This window comes from Salmo trutta, chromosome 2 (genome assembly GCF_901001165.1).
Source record: "Salmo trutta chromosome 2, fSalTru1.1, whole genome shotgun sequence".
Taxonomy (NCBI): domain Eukaryota; kingdom Metazoa; phylum Chordata; class Actinopteri; order Salmoniformes; family Salmonidae; genus Salmo; species Salmo trutta.
Window position 1 is genome coordinate 14,735,906 of NC_042958.1, and position 21,373 is coordinate 14,757,278.

The following is a 21,373-nucleotide window of genomic DNA, read 5'->3' on the forward strand; positions in this document are numbered from 1 at the left end:
GCTCTATCATGATTTGACTTTAAAAGTTCCTCATGCCATATCCATACTGTTGTTAGAACATAAGCTGGCGTACATGTCACCAGCTAGACATTTGTCTTGTATGAGAATTCTTCTGAATATGCCTAATTTGACAATAGAACGTTGTACGACTCATAATCCCTCAACATTAGTTCCGATTGCAACAGATGGCAGCCCACATGATTGTGTAACCGAAACTGAGAAAGTTGTCTTACCACGGCCCGATTTGACTGACCTAGCCTTATCTGATGGGGAACTGACAATGTTTGTAGATGGTTCATCCAGAAAAAAACCCTGACGGTTCTAATGCGACAGGATATGCTGTAGTTACAGACACAGAGGTCTTGGAAGCAGAACCGTTACCGAGAAACTATTCAGCATAACAAGCAGAGATGGTGGCACTCACCCGGGCGTGTCAGTTAGGGACAGGAAAACGTATTACTATTTACACCGACAGTGCCTACGCATTTAATACAGTACACATATTTGCAGCCCAATGGAGAAACAGGGGAATGGTAACCACTTCTGGTAAACCTATTACACATGCTCAGTTAATTTTGAATCTATTAGATGCTGTACTTTTACCAGAAAAGTTAGCCATTTGTAAATGCGAGGCTCACACTACTGGGAAGGATAGTATCAGTAACGGCAACAGGAAGGCGGATCAGGAAGCAAAACGGGCAGGCCTCAAGCCACAGCTGCCGACACAGCATTTGTTAAAAGAGGAAGTGAGCATAGACAGAACAATATTACAGGACAGTCAATCTAGAGCACCAGTTAAGGAGATTTCGAAATGGGAAAGGTTAGGAGCGGTCTATACAGATGGGATTTGGTATAAGGATAGATTGCCAATACTGCCTAAGTCATTGTTTAGATATGCAGCAATATTGATACATGGGCAGAGCCATATATCAACAGGAGGGATGGTAGAAATAATAAGAAAGCACTTCGTAGCATACGGGATTACAAACTACTTAAAAAATGGTTCCAGATGTGTTATTTGTGCACAAAGTAATCACCAGGGTAGACAGAGAGCACCACAGGGAGAATATCCCCGGGCAAAATATCCTTTCCAACAACTAGAAATGGATTTTATAGAAATCACTAGAAGTGAAGGAAAGAAGTGGTGTCTGACCATCATAGATAAATATACTAAATGGGTGGAAGCATTTCCCACCTCTGCAGATGCACTAACAGTGGCTAAGGCATTATGCCAAGATATCATTCCTAGATTTGGCCTAGCAGAAACCATTTATTCTGACAATGGGTCCCATTTCTCTAATCAAATTATAGATAACATTGGACAGAAATTAGGTATAAATATGAAGAAACATTGTTCCTATAGTCCACAATCCGCGGGCCTGATTGAGCGCATGAACGGTACCATTAAATGCAGGTTAACCTGTTTGGGATAGGGGGCAGTATTTTCACGGCCGGATAAAAAACGTACCCAATTTAATCTGGTTACTACTCCTGCCTAGAAACTAGAATATGCATATAATTAGCAGATTTGGATAGAAAACACTCTAAAGTTTCTAAAACTGTTTGAATGGTGTCTGTGAGTATAACAGAACTCATATGGCAGGCCAAAACCTGAGAAGATTCTATACAGGAAGTGCCCTGTCTGACAATTTGTTCTCCTTCAAGGGCATCTCTATCAAAAATACAGCATCTCTGCTGTAACGTGACATTTTCTATTGGCTCTCAGAAGGCGCCAGAAAGTGGAATGAGAGCTCTCCAGTCTCTGGGCGAAAAACAGGAGGAGTTTTTGTGAGTGGTCCTGCTGAGAACAATGACACTGGAGCGCACGTGCACGAGACGACTACATTTTTTTCTTTCAGTGTTTGAACGAATACAACGTCGCCCGGTTGGAATATTATCGCTATTTTACGAGAAAAATTGCATAAAAATGTATTTTAAACAGCGTTTGACATGCTTCGAAGTACGGTAATGGAATATTTAGAATTTTTTTGTCACGAAATGTGCCGGCGCATCACCCTTCGTATAGTGACTTGAATGCACGAACAAAACGGAGCTATTTGGATATAACTATGGATTATTTCGAACCAAAACAACATTTGTTGTTGAAGTAGAAGTCCTGGGAGTGCATTCTGACGAAGAACAGCAAAGGTAATCCAATTTTTCTTATAGTAAATCTGAGTTTGGTGAGGGCCAAACTTGGTGGGTGTCAAATTAGCTAGCCATGATGGCCGGGCTATGTACTCAGAATATTGCAAAATGTGCTTTCACCGAAAAGCTATTTTAAAATCTGACACCGCGATTGCATAAAGGAGTTCTGTATCTATAATTCTTAAAATAATTGTTATGTTTTTTGTCAACGTTTATTGTGAGTAATTTAGTAAATTCACCGGAAGTTTGCGGTGGGTATGCTAGTTCTGAACATCACATGCTAATGTAAAAAGCTGTTTTTTGATATAAATATGAACTTGATTGAACAAAACATGCATGTATTGTATAACATAATGTCCTAGGAGTGTCATCTGATGAAGATCATCAAAGGTTAGTGCTGCATTTAGCTGTGGTTTTGGTTTTTGTGACATATATGCTTGCTTTGAAAATAGCTGTGTGATTATTTTTGGGAGGGTACTCTCCTGACATAATCTAATGTTTTGCTTTCGTTGTAAAGCCTTTTTGAAATCGGACAGTGTGGTTAGATAAAGGAGAGTCTTGTCTTTAAAATGGTGTAAAATAGTCATGTTTGAGAAATTGAAGTTTTTGCATTTTTTAGGTATTTGTATTTTGCGCCACGCTCTACCATTGGATATTGGTGAGGCGTTCCGCTAGCGGAACATCTGTCCCTAACACGTTTTAAGAAAGACTCACATAAGCACAGGTAGAAATTGGGTACAATGCTTACCCATAGTGTTAATGACCATAAGGATAACCCCTGATAAAGATGGATTATCCCCATTTGAGAAGGTGTTTGGAAGGCCTTATAGAATGCCAGAACTAGGAGGACCGGAACAAGGTGTTGTAGAAGCAGAAAATACTATAACAGAACACATGAGAAAGTTGTTTAGTAACCACACCCGTATGTCAAAGATTTTATGCCCAACAGGAGAACTACGGAAGGAGGTAACACACAAGATTCGGCCAGGAGACTGGGTCTGGGTCCAGTCCCTAAAGAAAAAGGACTGGAAGCAGCCACGATGGGAGGGGCCATACCAAGTACTTCTGGTGACAGCCTTCGCGGTGAGAATAGCTGAAAGAGCTACCTGGGTGCATATCACACATTGTAAGAGGGTAAGACACACTGACACTGTCGAACAATCACAGAGTTAGGAGAAGAACCGAATACCAATAAGGTTCGGGGGTTACCTCTCTAATGAAGATTCCCTAACCCGCCCGATCCTCACTGTGTGCGTTCATAGAAGTGAAAGTATGGGTTGGCCTCTAGCCAATTATATGTTCTCCGGGAAGGGGTGGGGCTTTACAGGAGTACTGGTCAGTCTGAGCTATCTGATTGTGGGAGCCATATTCCAAATACACCATGCACCACTCGAGAAGTAAGAAGGTGGTAACTTAACCCATAGTGTAGAAAAGGAGGATTTTGTATTACCTAAGTTCAAAAGGTCACTCGATCTGGATAAAAAGGAAGTGAGAGTAGAGTTAGGGAAGGATGTCTCAATAGAATTCTATGTAGATCAAATGGGGTCCCTAACCTCCTGGCAGTCTAGGACTCTAACTTCATGGGGAAGATATCTGTGTAAATCCCAGTGTAACTCATGGAATCAGGTCATAGCTCACACAGAAAGAGAGGGCTATGTCAATCCACACACCCAATATAGAAACAGATGGAGCATCGTAAAGGTCAGGGTTTTTGACTGTAATCCGGAACGAGGGAAGTATTGCATAAAGGTACGAATAGCCATTACAAGCATAAAGAAAGAGGATTTAGGGTTATGGTATGTTGGATTTGACCAGACTTCGGTTGACACTATGGTACCATTCAGAGTAGCAAAGCTCGAGGTAGGAGATGGTTCCATGACTAGCCAGAATACAAGCACAACCCCTGAGGACATTGACGTCCCCCATGGTGCTGTCCAGAGTCAAGGACCGGTAAGGATAATTCAGACGAAAAATCATAAGGAAGTGATTGAGGTGGAAACTGGGTTTGGGGATTCCAACCTATGGTTGGAATGGATTCAGTATACAGCTAGATCAGTAGCCAAAGAAGAATGTTATGCCTGTGCCACAGCCAAACCTCAGTTGACAACCATCCACTTTCCACTCGATGGAATTAATTTATCCAGGTGAATGGCCTGTATGGTAAAGCTGTTCATGAAAGCAGGGAAGCCAGACAATAACAGTAACTGATCTGCATTATCTGTATCCCCATGTGCCCATTAGATCCAGACTTCCCCCTTTCACTGTCGCAGGAGGAGACTATTATTGTATGACTCGACACAAGACACACGGACGGGACGTAGGGGAAGTAAGAACATGCAATAGGACAGAGAATGTTACAACTGACGAGACAATGAGGGACCTGACTGGGTGGTTGAGTTCCGAGGACTTTAGTAAGATAAAAAGGCTGAGAGCGGATGTCTGGTGGTTGTGTGGAGGTATGAAGCTGTGGCCAAACCTGCCTGCAAATTGGAGCGGTATTTGTGCATTGGTACAGTTAGGCATGCCCTTCACCCTTATACAACACAAAGACCTAGTGCCAGGTAAAAGAGAGGAGAAGTGCTCCGTCAGGGTCCTTCAACGATAGAATTTACATTGATAGCATTGGGGTTCCAAGGGGGGTGCCTGATGAGTTCAAAGCTAGGAATCAGATATGGGCTGGATTGGAATCAAGTATTTTTTGGTGGTCAACTATCAATAAGAATGTGGACTGGATAAATTACATCTATTATAACCAGCAGCGTTTCATCAACTATACCAGAGATGCGATTCAAGGGTTAGCGGAACACACAGCTGTGACTACTTTGATGGTATTACAGAATAGAATAGCTTTGGATATGCTTCTGGCTGAGAAGGGTGGTGTGTGTGTGATATTCGGGCCTGAGTGCTGTACTTTCATCCCCGATAACACAGCTCCAGATGGATCAGTGACCAAGGCCCTGGCCGGTCTAAATAATTTAGCTCAAGAGTCAGCAGAAAACTCCGGGGTGGACACTGCACTCACGGGGTGGTTCGAGAGTACCTTTGAAAAATTGAAAAATGTTGTAATCACTGTGGTGTGGGCTGCTTTCACCTGTATGAGTGTGTTCGTATTGTGTGGTTGTTGTTTAGTCCCTTGTGCGAGAGGTCTCATTTCTAGGGTTCTGGAGAGATCGATAACGGAGCAGATGATGAGATACGGACCGATTCCAAGTTCAGACCAATTGGACGACAAATACCTACCGCCGAGCCTAGTGGAGGATTCATTCAATTATGAGGAACCCATGTTAGATGAGACCTTCTTTAGTGTTTAGGAAGACTGTTTCTCTAAATGAAAGTCATAGCGAAAATCCTAATCCGAAGAGTTATGACTGGATATAGGCCTAGAACAGTCATTGATAAGTATGTGATGAAAGTACATGTATTCGTTTTCTTTTATCTAGTTTGATTTTGTGTGACATTTCTGAATCCAATAAAAATAGATGTGTTATAGTGTATGTGAAATATTTAGCCAATAGGGTGGATTGTAATGGAAATTCTATGATTAAAGGCTTGACTAAATGATTTCACCCTGAAAATGTATAACCCAGTGATTATAAGATGAATGTACTAATGTGTGTGTGTGTGTAGGAAAAGTTTAAGCTTAATGATTTAGCAATGTAAGCAAGACATTCAAGGAAAAGGGGAACTGTTAACAGACAGCAGACAACTTGTGACTACTGTGAAACTGATAAACAGGAAGGTCTCCCCACCCAGGGAGTAGATTATGTAACATGGGGCAGGATATGATTAGCAATGTATGTGATGGAGAAGACTTGTAAATAAGCATTGACAGTGTTAAAGAAGAGGAGCGGCATTTGTAAGGGGTATGACATATGGTATGACCAAATGTTAGGTATAAAAGGCTGTGTACATTGTATGATATGGAGAGCTCTCTGAAAAAAGAACTAACCTTTTGCAGACTTCTGGGATTTTGTCAAATTCGTCTATTAACCAGGGCCTTACAACCCCCGGGGAATTGGTCAAAGCATATAGTGAGTTTTAAGTTAATAACATTGGGATGAAAATTCTCGTGACAGGTAATTGTTTGGGCTATTTATAGATGGGCTATGTACAGGTGCAGTGATCTGTGAGCTGCTCTGACAGCTGGTGCTTAAAGCTGGTGAGGGAGATAAGTGTTTCCAGTTTGAGATTTTTGTAGTTCGTTCCAGTCATTGGCAGCAGAGAACTGCAAGGAGAGGCGGCCAAAGGAGGAGTTGGCCCTGGGGGTGACCAGTGAAATACACCTGCTGGAGCGGTGCTACGGGTGGGTGCTGCTATGGTGACCAGCGAGCTGAGATAAGGCGAGACTTTACCTAGCAGGGTCTTGTAGATGACCTGGAACCAGTGGGTTTGGCGACGAGTATGAAGCGAGGGCCAGCCAACGAGAGCGTACAGGTTGCAGTGGTGGGTAGTGTATGGGGCTTTGGTGACAAAACGGATGGCACTGTGATAGACTGCATCCAATTTGTTGAGTAGGGTGTTGGAGGCTATTTTGTAAATGACATCACCGAAGTCGAGGATCGGTAGGATGGTCAGTTTTACGAGGGTATGTTTGGCAGCATGAGTGAAGGATGCTTTGTTGCGAAATAGATAGCCAATTCTAGATTTAACTTTGTATTTCACTGTTTAGAGGTATTCAAGTTCATTGTGCATTTGTAGCCCTGAACTGAAGATGATGGTGCTATGCTTTGTAGTACATGTGCGGCAGCACCCCTTAGATCTAAAATTAGAGTCATGTTGTATTGCGCTGTATGGTCCTGTATAACATTGTCATCATAGTCATGTTCTAGCCATGCATATTGTTTATAAGAGATGTGAATTGGAGATTATATTCTGTCATTCACTATTTATCTTTATTTCTCTCTTGCAGACCACACACACACTTTGGTTGAAGCATGTTGCCAGACCACTAAGTGCCTTCGCCCATCCATACTACATACACTGTGCAGTGCTGTTCCGTGCCTGTGCATCTTCAGCGTTATTAAACCACCTCAACTGGAATCCTACCTGTCTGTCATCTGTGCCCTTACCAGCACATGGGAGCGAACACATGAAGTAAAACCTAACCTAAAGAATATACAGTACATCAAGTCCTCACTTACACCTGGTTAGCATAACAGCTTAACTAAACTCGAAATCGATCAGACTTGACTTACCAGTGATGAAATGATCGTAGCAGACCCGTTATTGACAGCTGTCTGGGTTCAGGTCTTGATGGGCAAATAGGTTTCTTTGCTTTTCTGACAATTCTTGAGTCTTATCTTGGTTTCACCAACGGTGTTTCATGATTGCGGGGAATCTGTAAACATATTTTTTCCCCGTTGTCTGTCCTGCCTTGTTAGAGCAGCCAAATACTTTACAGAAAGTTACCGTGGTGACGAATCAACTCGTTTTAGGCACTGTTATCATGCAGTTTGGGGTAGCCACTTGGCTGTTATTGTCAGAAGAATTAATGCGGGTGTCTTCCAACATGGCTGCCAGGAGGCGTCGTACGTCAACTGCAAGCCCTCTAATGTCACTCTAGTAGCTAAAGATCCTAAAAGCACATTATCAGGGTGGTGTGTGGGGAGGGGAAGGGTAGCCTGGGAGGAGGATGGCACCATAGATAGAACAATGAGACAGATGTTTCCCTGGATGTATAAATCTAAAGCACCCTGTTGGCATTTCCATTCACCCCCAGATATGGTGATGAGAGAAAGCTCAGTGCCAAGCAGTGTGAGAAGATGGAGCGAGATGGCTTTTGCCCGACATTCTGCACATTTTATCATCATGGAACATTTGAATTTCGTTATTGCACATGTGCACATAGTAGGCATTCCTTAACGGAAAAAAGCAAATACACGAACGCGCCAATAGGATCTTGCTAACTCGTGCATGGCTCTGCCCACTTCCTTGCTTGTTCTGCCCACTATGATTTATTTGCTCCGCTGTGCTCTATCTTCAGATAATTATAAAACATATTTTTTTCCACTAACCTCATTGTTCTATCTGTGGTGGTACCAAAGATTTTTATAACTAAAAGACTATTTATAACTGGGCTCATCTGCATATATCCGTTAGGGAACGCCTACTCTGTGAAATGTGCGCAATAACTCAATTCACCTTTGCACTGCTGAACAACGCAATTTTTTTAAACTTGCAAAAGGGAAAGTCTACAAACTTTAGTCCACTCTGTACATAACATATTTTATTTTTGGGAACAGAAAACTATTGACATCAAATGTTTGATCGATGAGAGAATTTGCAGAATGTCAACCAAAATCCATTTTGTCCCATAATTTTTTGGCGGTAGCGGTACCGGAAGTACATACCGGAAGTACGACATAGCGGAAGTACCGCTAGGCACTCATCCAGTGAAGGTTGCCAGTTCGAGTGAAGAGGGCAGAGCACGTGGATAGGAGGAGAGAGGTGAGAATATGACTATAGCAAGCTAGCTAACTACATATCGTTTTATTCAACAGTCACTTTTATTGCTTTGTTTTTATCTACTGATAAGCTGTAGATAGCTGAGCTGACTTAGCTATAAATTAGCTTCGATGCAACTGTGAGGGTTTTTACATTGTGCTGAACTGTAAAAACTATTGGTTGCATCGAGGTTAGCTACTGTGTCTGTCTACAACGTTAGCTAGTTAAAGTTAACTATAGCTAGCTAGCATTTTATCGATAAGTGCATTTCAAGTTGTCATAATGACAGGCATGAAAATAATAATGTAGCTAGCTGTCTATGCTATGGTTATTATTAGCCAGGGTAAGTTAGCCATATAAGCAATATGTTCGCTTAGGCAGGCCTGCCAGTCAATGTCCTTGCCATTTTAAACTGCCTCAGTATCTAATCAAACTAGGTACGTCTTTTAGCTAGCTCCTACTACAGTATTTCAATCTGCACTGTTAAAATGTAGATTGGTGTAGAAGTCTTTCTATGGACATCTGGCAGATTAATTTTATAGCAATGGCTTTCTCTATGTGCACAGTCATTGACGATCAGGAAGTGACAGCTCTGACCTTGATGGTATAGTTAAGGTGTGTCAAAGCCATACCATAGATTCTCAGCTGACGTGTAAGTGTTAGCTTGTTAGCAACCATAGGAAATATCATACATAATGTAGCCATGAGAGAGACATCTCAATTTAATTATTATTAGCTAACATAAACTGGTTTAGCTGGACATGATGAAGATGGGGATTACTGTGTTTTAACTCCTCATGTTTCAAAAAAGTGCGTCTGTATATTTGGTATAGGGGTCCTGGTTCTCTAAAGCCTCTAATCCCTGAGCCGACTAGGTGAAAAATGTGTAGATGTGCCCTTGAGCAAGGCACTTAAATAAAGGTAAAACATTTTTTTTTTTTACTTGTAAGTCGCTTTGCATAAGAATGTCTGCTAAATGACTCAAATGTAAACATTTCTTACGTGTGCTATACTTGTGACACTCATGGTGGATGTGTGTGTTGGGGTGTAGAACTGTTTCTGATGGGTGTGTGTGTTCTCTCTTGCCAACCACAAGGAAACGGCGGGAGAAATGTATGTATAGTTTCCTGGTTCTGACTTGGCTACGCCCCCCCTCAGAGGCAGATTAAAGAAACATAATTTTCAGTTGATGCCGTGAGTTTCTTAGCCTTGCCCCAGATCTGTTTGTGCTGTATGGACTTTGATGCTGTGACTATCAGTTTCTCAAGTTTAGTTATTTGTGTGTGTGTTGTGTCCAGTGTGAGAGGTCTAGTGTTGAGGGAGAGAGGAGAAGGGATAGGGAGGTCTGCCTGCATGTCTGTGTGTGATCATTTCTTGTGTTGGTTGGTAGCAGAAGTATTTCTGTGTCAGTTTGTGGCTTTGATTGTAACTTCCTGCCTGAAGCAACCTGTGCTTGACACACCTAAACTGTATTTACACAACAAATATTCCTTGGCCTGATACGCATCACTGGTTCAGTGAATTACTGATCTGTTTTGTGTCTACAGTACAGCCCCATTCTCCATGAAGGGTTTATTCATTCCCTCCACCTTAAAGTGTTAAACATGATGGAAATTCTATATTGCCTATTGCTTACACCAATCCAATGATTTTAAACCATGAGGGGGAGTGAAGAGGTGCAGACTAGAAGTCTTCATGGATCCACCTGTACTCGAATACCCAGACCCAATCCGGGACTCAAGCGGGTCTGGATCCAGAATTCTAAAGAATGTTGTGGTTCTGGGTTGGATCTGATATGATTGTCACACATCTCGGGTATATGTCGTTTTAGCTGACTTGTCCGGAAGGGCCTTTACAGATCAGAGAGAGATTTATGCAATTGCTTTTCACGAGAGTGGAGCATAGTAGCTTGTTGTTGGCCAATCATGAGTTATCAGATTGGTAATAGGCGGCATAGAGCCTTGCTCCATGTGTGGCAAAAGTAAGGAGATATCTAATCAATGGAAGATGGAATCAAAAGGAAAAGAATAGGCTACAATGACCAAGAGCCAACTGGCAGGCTACTTAATATTCAGAATGGAGTTCTTGTTATTTGTAACCGTATGGATCAGAAAGCGCAGGCACTGCAGCCTCAGCTAGCCTAGCTTGCCTACGTTAGCTACCGTAACTAACTTCTCCCGGTTTGATGCAGTCAAGATGGGTACTACGTAATCATATTTGATGATAAATAACCTAGCTATGGCAGCTGTTAATCTACTATTGCAGCTATTAGTTTACAATAGCACGAGTTGGCTTGTTGGTTGCTGTCTTTTGTCTCTCGCTTGTATGGCACGTCTCTTACGCTTTATCAGCTCCGGTTAACAAAGTAGTTTATAAAATTACTTTTCTGCAGCTTCCCTCCCTCTGATCGGGTCTGGATCCAACCGGGCCTCGTGGTCCTCGGGTTCCTTTGGGTCTTTTTATATTTTCTGATTTTTATTTATGCATATTGGGTCCGGGTGAGAAAGCCCCGGGTTCTTATTGGAACGGCTCCAACTTTCTTTTTGGACCCGTGGACACCTCTAATGCAAACTTCAGGGAGGAACGGAATGAGGATATAAGCTCAAAAATGACTTTAGACTAACCTTCCCTGTTTCTTTCAACTCCCTTCTCACCCTCTGTCTTCTACCTCCCTCTCATTGCTTCTCTCTCCTCCAGATTTACCATGGCAACAACTATTAATCAAGTGAGGTCGTCGCTTTCCAAAATGGTGAGCATCTCTCAAATACGCGCACACAATATTTGCCTCAGACCCCAACAAACACATCATTTCTCAATTTTCTCTCCCCCACTTTCTTTTGTGTGTGTAGTTTAAGAGTGAGCGGTACAGTCCCTTCACTCTGCAGTCAGACGGAGAGAGCCACGTGGAGGTGAAGCTGTCTGATGACATAGATGTCCACGCCCCCTCTGAGCAGGCAGGCCAACCAGGGGGCTCGCCCTCCTACAGGCCCCGCCCCAAGCGGAACTACCACAACGTGTGTTACCTGGCCCTTGGAATCCTCTTTATCTTCATCATCGGTGCATAGTCTTCTTCACTCTCTCATGTCTTTGTCACACTTGCCCTCGCTCCCTGGGTGAATTCGTCTTGCATTGCCCGGTGCCCAGGGTGGGCGGAGTTTGCGTGTTTTAGACCATTCCATTGGTCCTAAAGTAAAATCTACACCCACCCAGGGAACTGGGTGACGCAAAACAAACCTTTTCTCTCTCTTTAACCAATCCCTGCCTTGTCTCTGTTTCAGGTTATCTGATTGGCTATGTGAGCCACCGTTCTCCTCTCCAAGAGCCAATCCCTTGTGATCCTGAGCAGGAAGAGGGCGTGGCTAAGGAGGCTGTAGTAGAATACTCTCTATCCTGGACCAACATCATCAGCATGCTGGCACAGAGACTGACTCCTGATGCCTTCAACAGCAGACTGAGGTACACACACACACCTGAAAAGACTGACTAAACTGTCCTGTCTGTCTCTCTCTTTGTCTGTATTTCTTTCTGTCGGTTTCTCTGTCTCTCTCTGACTTTCTCTGTCTGTCTCTTTCTGTCTCTGTGCAGTGGTGTTGAACAGACAGATCACACAGCAGGGAGCACTGGAGACAACATTCTGGGAAATCATGTGTTGGAAAGCTTTAAGAGTCTGGAGATGGAGCCCTGGACTGACATGCACTATGTCCAACTACAGACGCCCAACAGGTACTTGTACACACATACTCTGTCTCGTACACACACATACTCTGTCTCGTACACACACACGCAAAATTCCACTTTGCTTCTAACGGTCTCACCTCCAATCCCCTTTCCCCACAGTGAGAAGCCAAACCGTGTACTGATTGGCCAAGATGAGGTGTGCCGGCCTAAGGGCTACCTGGCCTATAGCGCCACAGGAAAAGCTAAGGTCAGCCAATCAATGTCCACATTGACTGATGATCTTTTGATATTTTGGCCCAATATAATCTAAGGTTAAATGCTTGGAAAGGGACATGTTGTAACTAAAGGTCGACCGATTATGTTTTTTCAACGCCAGTACCGATTATTGGAGGACCAAAAAAGCCGATACCGATTAATTGGCCATTTTTTTGTTTGTTGTTTTTTGATATTTAAAAATATATATATATTTATATATTTTTTTATTATTATAATTTATTTGTAATAATGGCAATTACAACCATACTGAATGAACACTTATTTTAAATTAATATAATACATCAATAAAATCAATTTAGCCTCAAATAAATAATGAAACAACATGTTCAATTTGATTTAAATAATGCAAAAACAAAGTGTTGGAGAAGAAAGTAAAAGTGCAATATGTGCCATGTAAAAAAGCTAACGTTTAAGTTCCTTGCTCAGAACATGAGAACATATGAAAGCTGGTGGTTCCTTTTAACATGAGTCTTCAATATTCCCAGGTAAGAAGTTTTAGGTTGTAGTTATTATAGGAATTATAGGACTATTTCTCTCTATACCATTTGTATTTCATATACCTTTGACTATTGGATGTTCTTATAGGCACTTTAGTATTGCCAGTGTAACAGTATAGCTTCCGTCCCTCTCCTCGCCCCTACCTGGGCTCGAACCAGGAACACATCGACAACAGCCACCCTCGAAGCAGCGTTACCCATGCAGAGCAAGGGGAACAACTACTCCAAGTCTCAGAGCGAGTGACGTTTGAAACGCTATTAGCGCGCACCTCGCTAACAAGCTAGCCATTTCACATCGGTTACACCAGCCTAATCTCGGGAGTTGATAGGCTTGAAGTCATAAACAGCACAGTGCTTGAAGCATTGCGAAGGGCTGCTAGCAAACGCACGAAAGTGCTGTTTCAATGAATGCTTATGAGCCTGCTGGTGCCTACCACCGCTCAGTCAGACTGCTCTATCAAATCATAGACTTAATTATAACGTAATAACACACAGAAATACGAGCCTCTGGTCATTAAAATGGTAGAATCCGGAAACTATCATTTCGAAAACAAAACGTTTATTCTTTCAGTGAAATACGGAATCGTTCCGTATTTTATCTAACGGATGGCATCCCTAAGTCCAAATATTGCTGTTACATTGTATAACCTTCAATGTTATGTCATAATTAATTACGGCCTTTGTTAGGAATAAATGGACTTCACACAATTCACAATGAGCCAGGCGGCCCAAACTGCTGCATATACCCTGACTGCTTGCACGGAACGCAAGAGAAGTGACACAATTTTCCTAGTTATAAGAAATTCATGTTAGCAGGCAATATTAACTAAATATGCGGGTTTAAAAATATATACTTGTATATTGATTTTAAAGAAATGCATTGATGTTTATGGTTAGGTACACCCGTTTGGCGAAGTAGGCTATGATTCAATGATAAATTAACAAGCACCGCATCGATTATATGCAACGCAGGACACACTAGATAAACTAGTAATATCATCAACCATGTGTAGTTAACTAGTGATTATGTTAAGATTGATTGTTTTTTATAAGATAAGTTTAATGCTAGCTAGCAACTTACGCGAGGGCAGCAAGAAACCAAGGTAACAGGTAGTCAGCCTGCCACGCAGGCTCCTCGTGGAGTGCAATGTAAGGCAGGTGGTTAGAGCGTTGGACTAGTAACCGGAAGGTGCAAAAACGAATCCCCGAGCTGACAAGGTAAAAATCTGTCGTTCTGCCCCTGAACAAGGCAGTTAACCCACCGTTCCTAGGCCGTCATTGAAAATAAGAATGTGTCTTTAACTGACTTGCCTAGTTAAATACAAATAAAAAAAGGCAAATCGGTGTCCAAAAATACAGATTATCGGTTGTTATGAAAACTTGAAATCGGCCCTAATTAATCGGTCGACCTCTAGTTGTAACATATTTTCTGCCACTTAATGTTTGCAATCACAGTTGTTGCCTGAATCTCACAAGGGGGAATTGTTTTGTGTGTCTGCAGGGCAAGGCAGTGTATGGTAACTATGGGAGTCAGGAGGACTTGGCACTGCTACAGACTCTGAAGGTTGAGCTGAACGGCACCGTGATTCTACTGAGAGCTTCAGGACAGATCAGCCTGGCACAGCAGGTGTGTGTGTGTGTGTGTGTGTGTGTGTGTGTGTGTGTGTGTGTGTGTGTGTGTGCGAGCGATACAATATGTAACAGTGGATTTTGGTGTTCTTACCTGCGTTTGTGTTTCAGGTGGCTAATGTAGCTGCATTGGGAGTATCTGCTGTGTTGATTTACCCTGAACACAAGAATCAAACTACTGAACTATATGGACATGTGAGCACACACACACACACACACACCACTCCAGGGTGAATCTTATTTAGTGATGATTACTGAGCCTGATCCAGAGGTGCTGCTTCAACTGCAGCCCTTTAGTTCTGATGTCGTAGCTCTGATTGTGTGACTTTCTCCTGTAGGTCCATCTAGGTTCTGGAGACCCCTATACTCCAGGGTTCCCCTCCTTCAACCACACCCAGTTCCCTCCCACCCAGTCCTCTGGTCTGCCCAATGTACTGGCCCAAAGCATTACTGCTCAGGCTGCTGTCAAGATACTAAAGTAAGATCTCTCACTCACACACACACACACACGCACGCGCACACTTATGCCTAACTGTGTGTCTGTCTCTCCCCAGACGTATAGGTGGGCCTGATTCTCCTCCCAGTTTTAAAGGAAAACTGGACGATGTGAAGTACACCCTGGGAGGGGCCGGTAGTGAGGATGTCACAGTGGAGGTGAACAACGTGCTGCAGGACACCGAGATACACAACGTCTTTGGAGTCATCAAGGGCTTCATTGAGCCAGGTACGTGTGTGACCCCAGCAGGAATGGAGCCTAGGACCCTGGCGTGGCTAACACCATGCTCTTTCCAACTGAGGCACACAGTCTTTTTGAGTGGTCTATCTATGAATGCTACAGTTTTAGGAGCAATGTTTCATCTCTATGCACAGTGTTTGTACTAGTGACAGGGTTTTGTGTTTATTTTCTTGTGTGTAGATCGGTACGTGGTACTGGGGGCTCAGAGGGATGCGTGGGGTCCAGGCTACGCTAAAGCCACTGTCGGGACCACACTGCTGCTGGAGCTGGCTAGAGCAGTGTCTGAGATGGTGCACATAGGTAACACACATTAATACGTTAACACACACACACACCAATGCATTAACCTCTCTGGCACATGTGGCATCCCACCCGCGGTACACACTATTCAACAGCCAGTGAAATAGCAGGGCGGCAAATTCAAAACAACAAAAATCTCATAATTCAAATTTCTCAAACACACAACTATTATATCCCATTTTAAAGATACACTTCTCGTTAATCCAACCACATTGTCCGATTTCAAAAGGCTTTACGGCGAAAGCATAACATTAGATTATGTTAGGACAGCGCCTAAACAAGAAAAACCACACAGCCATTTTCCAAGCAAGGAAAGGCGTCACAAAAAACAGAAATACAGCTAAAATGAATCACTAACCTTTGATCTTCATCAGATGACACTCCTTGCTTGGAAAATGGCTGTGGTTTTTCTTGTTTAGGTGCTGTCCTAACATAATCTAATGTTATGCTTTCACCGTAAAGCCTTTTGAAATCGGACAATGTGGTTGGATTAACGAGAAGTGTATCTTTAAAATGGGATATAATAGTTGTATGTTTGAATTATGTTATGCTAGCGTCCCACATAACACACACACACACCAATGCATTAACACTAGGTCGACCGATTAGGATTTTTCAATGTCGATATCGATTATTGGAGGACCAAAAAAAGACATTTACATTTGTAATAATGACAATTACAACAACACTTATTTTAACTTAATAGGTATTAAAAAAAAAAACGGCAAATCAGTGTCCAAAAATACCGATTACCGATTTGTTATGAAAACTTGAAATCGGCCCTAATTAATCGACCATTCCGATTAATCGGTCAACCTCTAATTAACACACACACACACACACACACACCAATGCATTAACACACACACACACACCAATGCATTAACACACACACACACACCAATGCATTAACACACACACACACACACACACCAATGCATTAACACACACACACACCAATGCATTAACACACACACACATTCTGACATCTGTGTGTAGATGGTTTCCGTCCCAGGAGGAGTCTGGTGTTTGCCAGTTGGAGTGCAGGAGAGTACGGCAGTGTTGGAGCTACAGAGTGGCTGGAGGTGAGCCCTGCACACATGCATTATGGGTGGAAAGTTCCTCATCAGGACAAGGCAGTGTTTCAGCTAACGGCATTTGATGAGAAAAATATGTCGCTGGACGGCACTGATTGGACCAGCCTCTAAAGTAGCAGTGTGTGATATTTAATGTGTGTTCTTCTCCAGGGTTACCTCTCCTCTCTGGACAGAAGAGCTATCACCTACATCAGCCTGGACGGAGTAGTCACAGGTGAGTGTGTACACACACACACACACCACCAAAATACTTCATAAAGTATATTTTTAATATACGTGTGTGGATGTGATCCTCAGGGAATTATGCTGTCAGCGCGTCTGCCAGCCCCCTGCTCTACAGCCTTCTGGAAAGAACCATGAAGGAGGTGAAGAATCCCATTGGTTTTGGAGAGTCTGGGAAGTCTCTGTATGATCAGGTGTCTGGAGTCAACTTTGAGAGGGCAGTGTGAGTACAACTCACATATCACTCTAATGATATATCACACCATACATGTGTACAGTAGGTCTAATGTGTGTGTGTGTGTGATATCAGGTTTAAGCCCATGCAGATGGAAGACTGTGCATATCCGTTCCTGGCCTTCTCTGGAATCCCCTCTCTCTCCTTCCGCTTCGTCTCTCAGGAGGTGAGACACACACTGTCAGGTTTGGATGTGTTTACAGATGGTTCCAGAACCATCTGTAATACAGGGGTGGGTAACCTAGATAGATCTAACATTGTCTGTCTCCATGTGTGTCTATGTTGTAGGTCTACCCTCACTACGGCACCTCTTTTGACAACAAGGAATACCTTGGTTTCGCCACCGCCCATCACCTTAGTTCTATAGCCACTGGGGCGGGATTGGTCGCAGGTCAGCTGGCGTTACGACTGGTCCACGATCACGTGCTGCGTCTGGACGTGCAACGCTACAGGAAGGTTCTCACCCAATCGGTGGTCAACATCAATCAGCGCCTCAAACAAGTCACCCGGGTTTGTTTTCATGGTTGATTTTGTTGACATTGTAGTTGTTTTTGCGCACAGCCCTAATTATGTTGTTGTGTTACAGGATGGTTCTGCCGAGGGTCTGTCAGCTCGTTGGCTCATCATGGCCTTAGGGTCCTACAGTAGAGCTGCTACTGACCTCAACACTGAGCTACTCAACACCGACCTCACTGACACACTGGCCTGCCACAACATCAACGACCGCATCATGAGGGTGAGACACACAAACCCGTGTCATCTAAACCGGTCAAGGCCATACGGCTCCCGTTTTATAGTGAACACAAGTCAATCAGTAGTGGTTCTGTCTTGATTCATAAACTAACATTGGATTCTCCTCTCTCTGCCCAGGTGGAACACAACCTCCTGTCTCCGTATGTCTCCCCCAAGGAGGTTCCGTTCCGCCACCTGCTGTTTGGCCGTGGTTCCCACACCCTGGCAGCCCTGTTGGAGGGGGAGGACAGGGAGGCGCTGCGGACCCAGCTGGCCCTGGCCACCTGGACGCTACAGGGCTGTGCCAACGCTCTCTCTGGAGACGTCTGGGACAGAGACAACCAGATCTAACGCGGTCTAACTGTGTGTGTGTGTGTGTGTGTGTCAGGGGGTTCAGCCTCATCCTTGTTCACTTTAAAACCCAGGATTAGATAACGAGGGATTTGTCGGGGTATTATGTCATAACGGAGACCAGGAAGTACTGTTTTCAAGTTGGTCCTTCCAGTGTCAGTCACTGGGTTGTCACTATTATCACAGCCACAAAGTCAATTGTCTTGTGAAAATTCATGAAAAGAAAAATTTGCTTTTTAGTCTTCATTTTAAGGTTATGATTAGGCATAATGTTAGCAGTGTGGTTAGGTTTAAAATCAGATGTTAAGAAGACAAATTATAGAAATAGGTGGGGTTTAGCCGTAATTACGGCCATGTGACTGTGGTAACGAGTGATGACCCAATCACTGGACTTCCTGAAGAATGTTGAGATTGGTGACATCACTGTCTGATCCCTCTTCATCTCACCCCCCCCCCCCTCCCCCAAACTAAAGCCTTGTTCACTACCACAGAGACGACCTCTAACCCCTTGGAGCCTATTTATATTTTATTTATCAGTGGCAGAGACCACTATAAATGTTATCAGTTTGATAAAGATATTGTTTATATTTATGACGTTATCGGAAGCAGTGCCTTCCAGATGTATGGCAGTTTCATGTCGTTAGTTTGGGTTAAGAGTTTATTTATTTATTTATCAGTGCCAGTGCTCACTATAAATGTTTAAATGTCGTTTCATTTTTTATAAAAGTTATCGGGAGCTGTGCCTTCCAGACTTATGACGGGTAGGCGTTCGTTTGGCTTTTGATGAATTTATCGTTTAATTTGATAAAGTTATCGGAAGCAGTGCCTTCCATACTTATGACGGTTATACTGTCTCCTACTACGGCAGCATCTGCTGAAGCAACAGAGTCACGTAAACAGACAGTCTGACCACCATGACACTTGGTTTAAATATTCAGTTTGCCGTTTAATATTGAGACCGACACGGAACCGCTTTAATACAGATGAAACATTCTGAAAAACTGTCCAGCTACAGATGGTCAGACTTTCTCTGTATACACAACTCTGTTAACAGAAATACACCACCTGCTGCTACCACGCTACTATGGAAACAGAAACCCGCAGTAACAGGGGTATCACCACGGAAACGTTGGGTACCCGACAGCGGCGGTTGTCATGACTGTCACATTTTGATTGGCTGAAATGCATGCACTTAAATTCAGAGTGTTGAATTTGGCATGTTTAAAAATGTCAGCTAGCTACTTGGGCCACATCTGAGATTTCACCCTGTTTTATATACAGCCTTAAGACTGGTTGAAAGTAGTGAACTGAATAGGGTGTCATTTGAGATGCAACATGAAGGAAAACAGGCTGAAATCTCACCTCTGAGATGAACTTGTTAAAGGAGCTTTATGTCGGTTATATAGAGCTTTATATCCTGAAATAATATCACTCAGACAGCGAAAGAGCCATTTCTGTTAACCAGTCTTATTTTGGAGCAGTTTATATTTCTGATCTCAACCATTATCGGGGGCAGTGTCTTCCATAATGACAAGCATTGATGGTAGTTTTTGCCTACCAGTGTGTGTTTTGTATGTATCGGGGGCAGTGACTCCCATATTTCACTGAAGGGTGGAGTAACTTATCGGGAACAGTGTTTCCCAGAGTTTTATAACTCTTTTTCTTTGTGTTCAGTCTTTCTGTGTGTGACCTGCTACTGCTCTTGTTCCCCTCTGAACTACTTGTAATGGATAAGTCCCACCTACCAGTGGAGGTTGCTGAGGGGCCGGCTCATAATAATGGAGCGAATGGAATGGCATCAAATGCATAGAAACCATGTGTTTGATACCGTTCTGCTTCAGCCATTACCACGAGCCCGTCCTCCCCAATTAAAGTCCCACCAACCTCCTGTGTGTCCTACGGCATGTTACTGTATTTTCCCTTAGAAATGCAATCCCTACGACAGCGATTCCCATTCAGGCCAACAGGATTCTATTCCTGTGTATTTTCCCATGCAGTGAATTATCAGACACAAACTCCTGTTGTAGCCGTCTGCTAAATATTATTGTTGTTTTGATTATTGATCACACTGTCAATCAGGTAACTAGTAACATTTTGTGTTAGACTTGTCAGTGCTAGTCTGAACTCATACATGTTCGTCTGACTTCTACCACTCACTTGGTGTGTGTTACAATGCTGTAGAGGACAGAGTATGGGTGCTTTTAGACGTTTTGGTACTATTGAGTTATATTTTCCTGTTGTGCTTCAATAAACCTTTTGGCTTAGCATACTGGACTGTGTGTGTGTGTTTATTGATCATTAATTGTGGTTGTTAGCTAACTATCAAATCATGACTAGCCTAGCTGCTTTTAGCAACGCTAGTATTTACACACTAGTGTTGCTGGGAATTGGCAACAAACAAAATTATATTTCAACTTAATCTGTCGATTGTGTGTAGGCTTGGTCCTTATGCAGTGGGGAATTTGAGAACATCTAATGGAACATAAAACTGAATTTCTAAACCTGGGTCTGTTGTAAACCCACGCAGTTCTTTTCTGTTTACCTTGTCAAAATAAAAATCCCTCACAAATTCTTGCTTTTTTTTTTATGCAGATATGGCGCACGTTTGAGTTTATTTTATTTTTACAGGGACAGTGCACATTAATCAACGTTTCATTAAAAGTGCCGGTTTTAGCCAGCCGGCTAATTTTCAACCGCAGTCAGGTTGTTTAAAACAATTACAATATAGACAATCATTGAGCAGTGAGCACACGCAGAGCAACATAGGACAAGCAAGACGTAGCATACAGACAGAGCAACATAGGACAAGCAAGACGTAGCATACAGAGCAACATAGGACAAGCAAGACATAGCATACAAACAGAGCAACATAGGACAAGCAAGACATAGCATACAAACAGAGCAACATAGGACAAGCAAGATGTAGCATACAGACAGAGCAACATAGAACAAAGAGCAACAAGACAAAATCCATAAAAGCAACAAAGTGTTTCCACACCTCACAAGCTACAGACAACATGGAAAGCGG

At 42.9% G+C, this 21,373-nt stretch overlaps 1 protein-coding gene across 7 annotated transcripts; it reads left to right on the top strand.

Moving 5' to 3' along the window:
- Window positions 1-5,983: 5,983 nt before the first annotated feature.
- On the top strand, window positions 5,984-20,614 carry tfr1b (transferrin receptor 1b). 7 transcript variants are annotated; one of them, XM_029695495.1, is made up of 22 exons: window positions 5,984-6,179; window positions 7,058-7,294; window positions 8,480-8,595; window positions 9,426-9,513; window positions 9,689-9,786; window positions 11,290-11,341; window positions 11,442-11,649; window positions 11,871-12,048; window positions 12,178-12,315; window positions 12,430-12,517; window positions 14,545-14,670; window positions 14,784-14,867; window positions 15,011-15,150; window positions 15,227-15,396; window positions 15,589-15,708; window positions 16,708-16,793; window positions 16,956-17,019; window positions 17,103-17,250; window positions 17,338-17,428; window positions 17,551-17,772; window positions 17,849-17,998; window positions 18,133-20,614. In XM_029695495.1, exons 5-22 carry the CDS (start codon window positions 9,782-9,784, stop codon window positions 18,343-18,345), a joined length of 2,283 nt encoding a protein of 760 aa, XP_029551355.1. In that variant the 5' UTR covers window positions 5,984-6,179; window positions 7,058-7,294; window positions 8,480-8,595; window positions 9,426-9,513; window positions 9,689-9,781; the 3' UTR covers window positions 18,346-20,614. The 7 variants fall into 7 exon arrangements, with proteins under 7 accessions (XP_029551355.1, XP_029551346.1, XP_029551339.1 ...); XM_029695486.1 differs by having other exon boundaries at window positions 7,058-7,242; XM_029695510.1 differs by lacking the exon at window positions 9,689-9,786 and having other exon boundaries at window positions 5,985-6,179; window positions 7,058-7,242.
- Window positions 20,615-21,373: the final 759 nt, after the last annotated feature.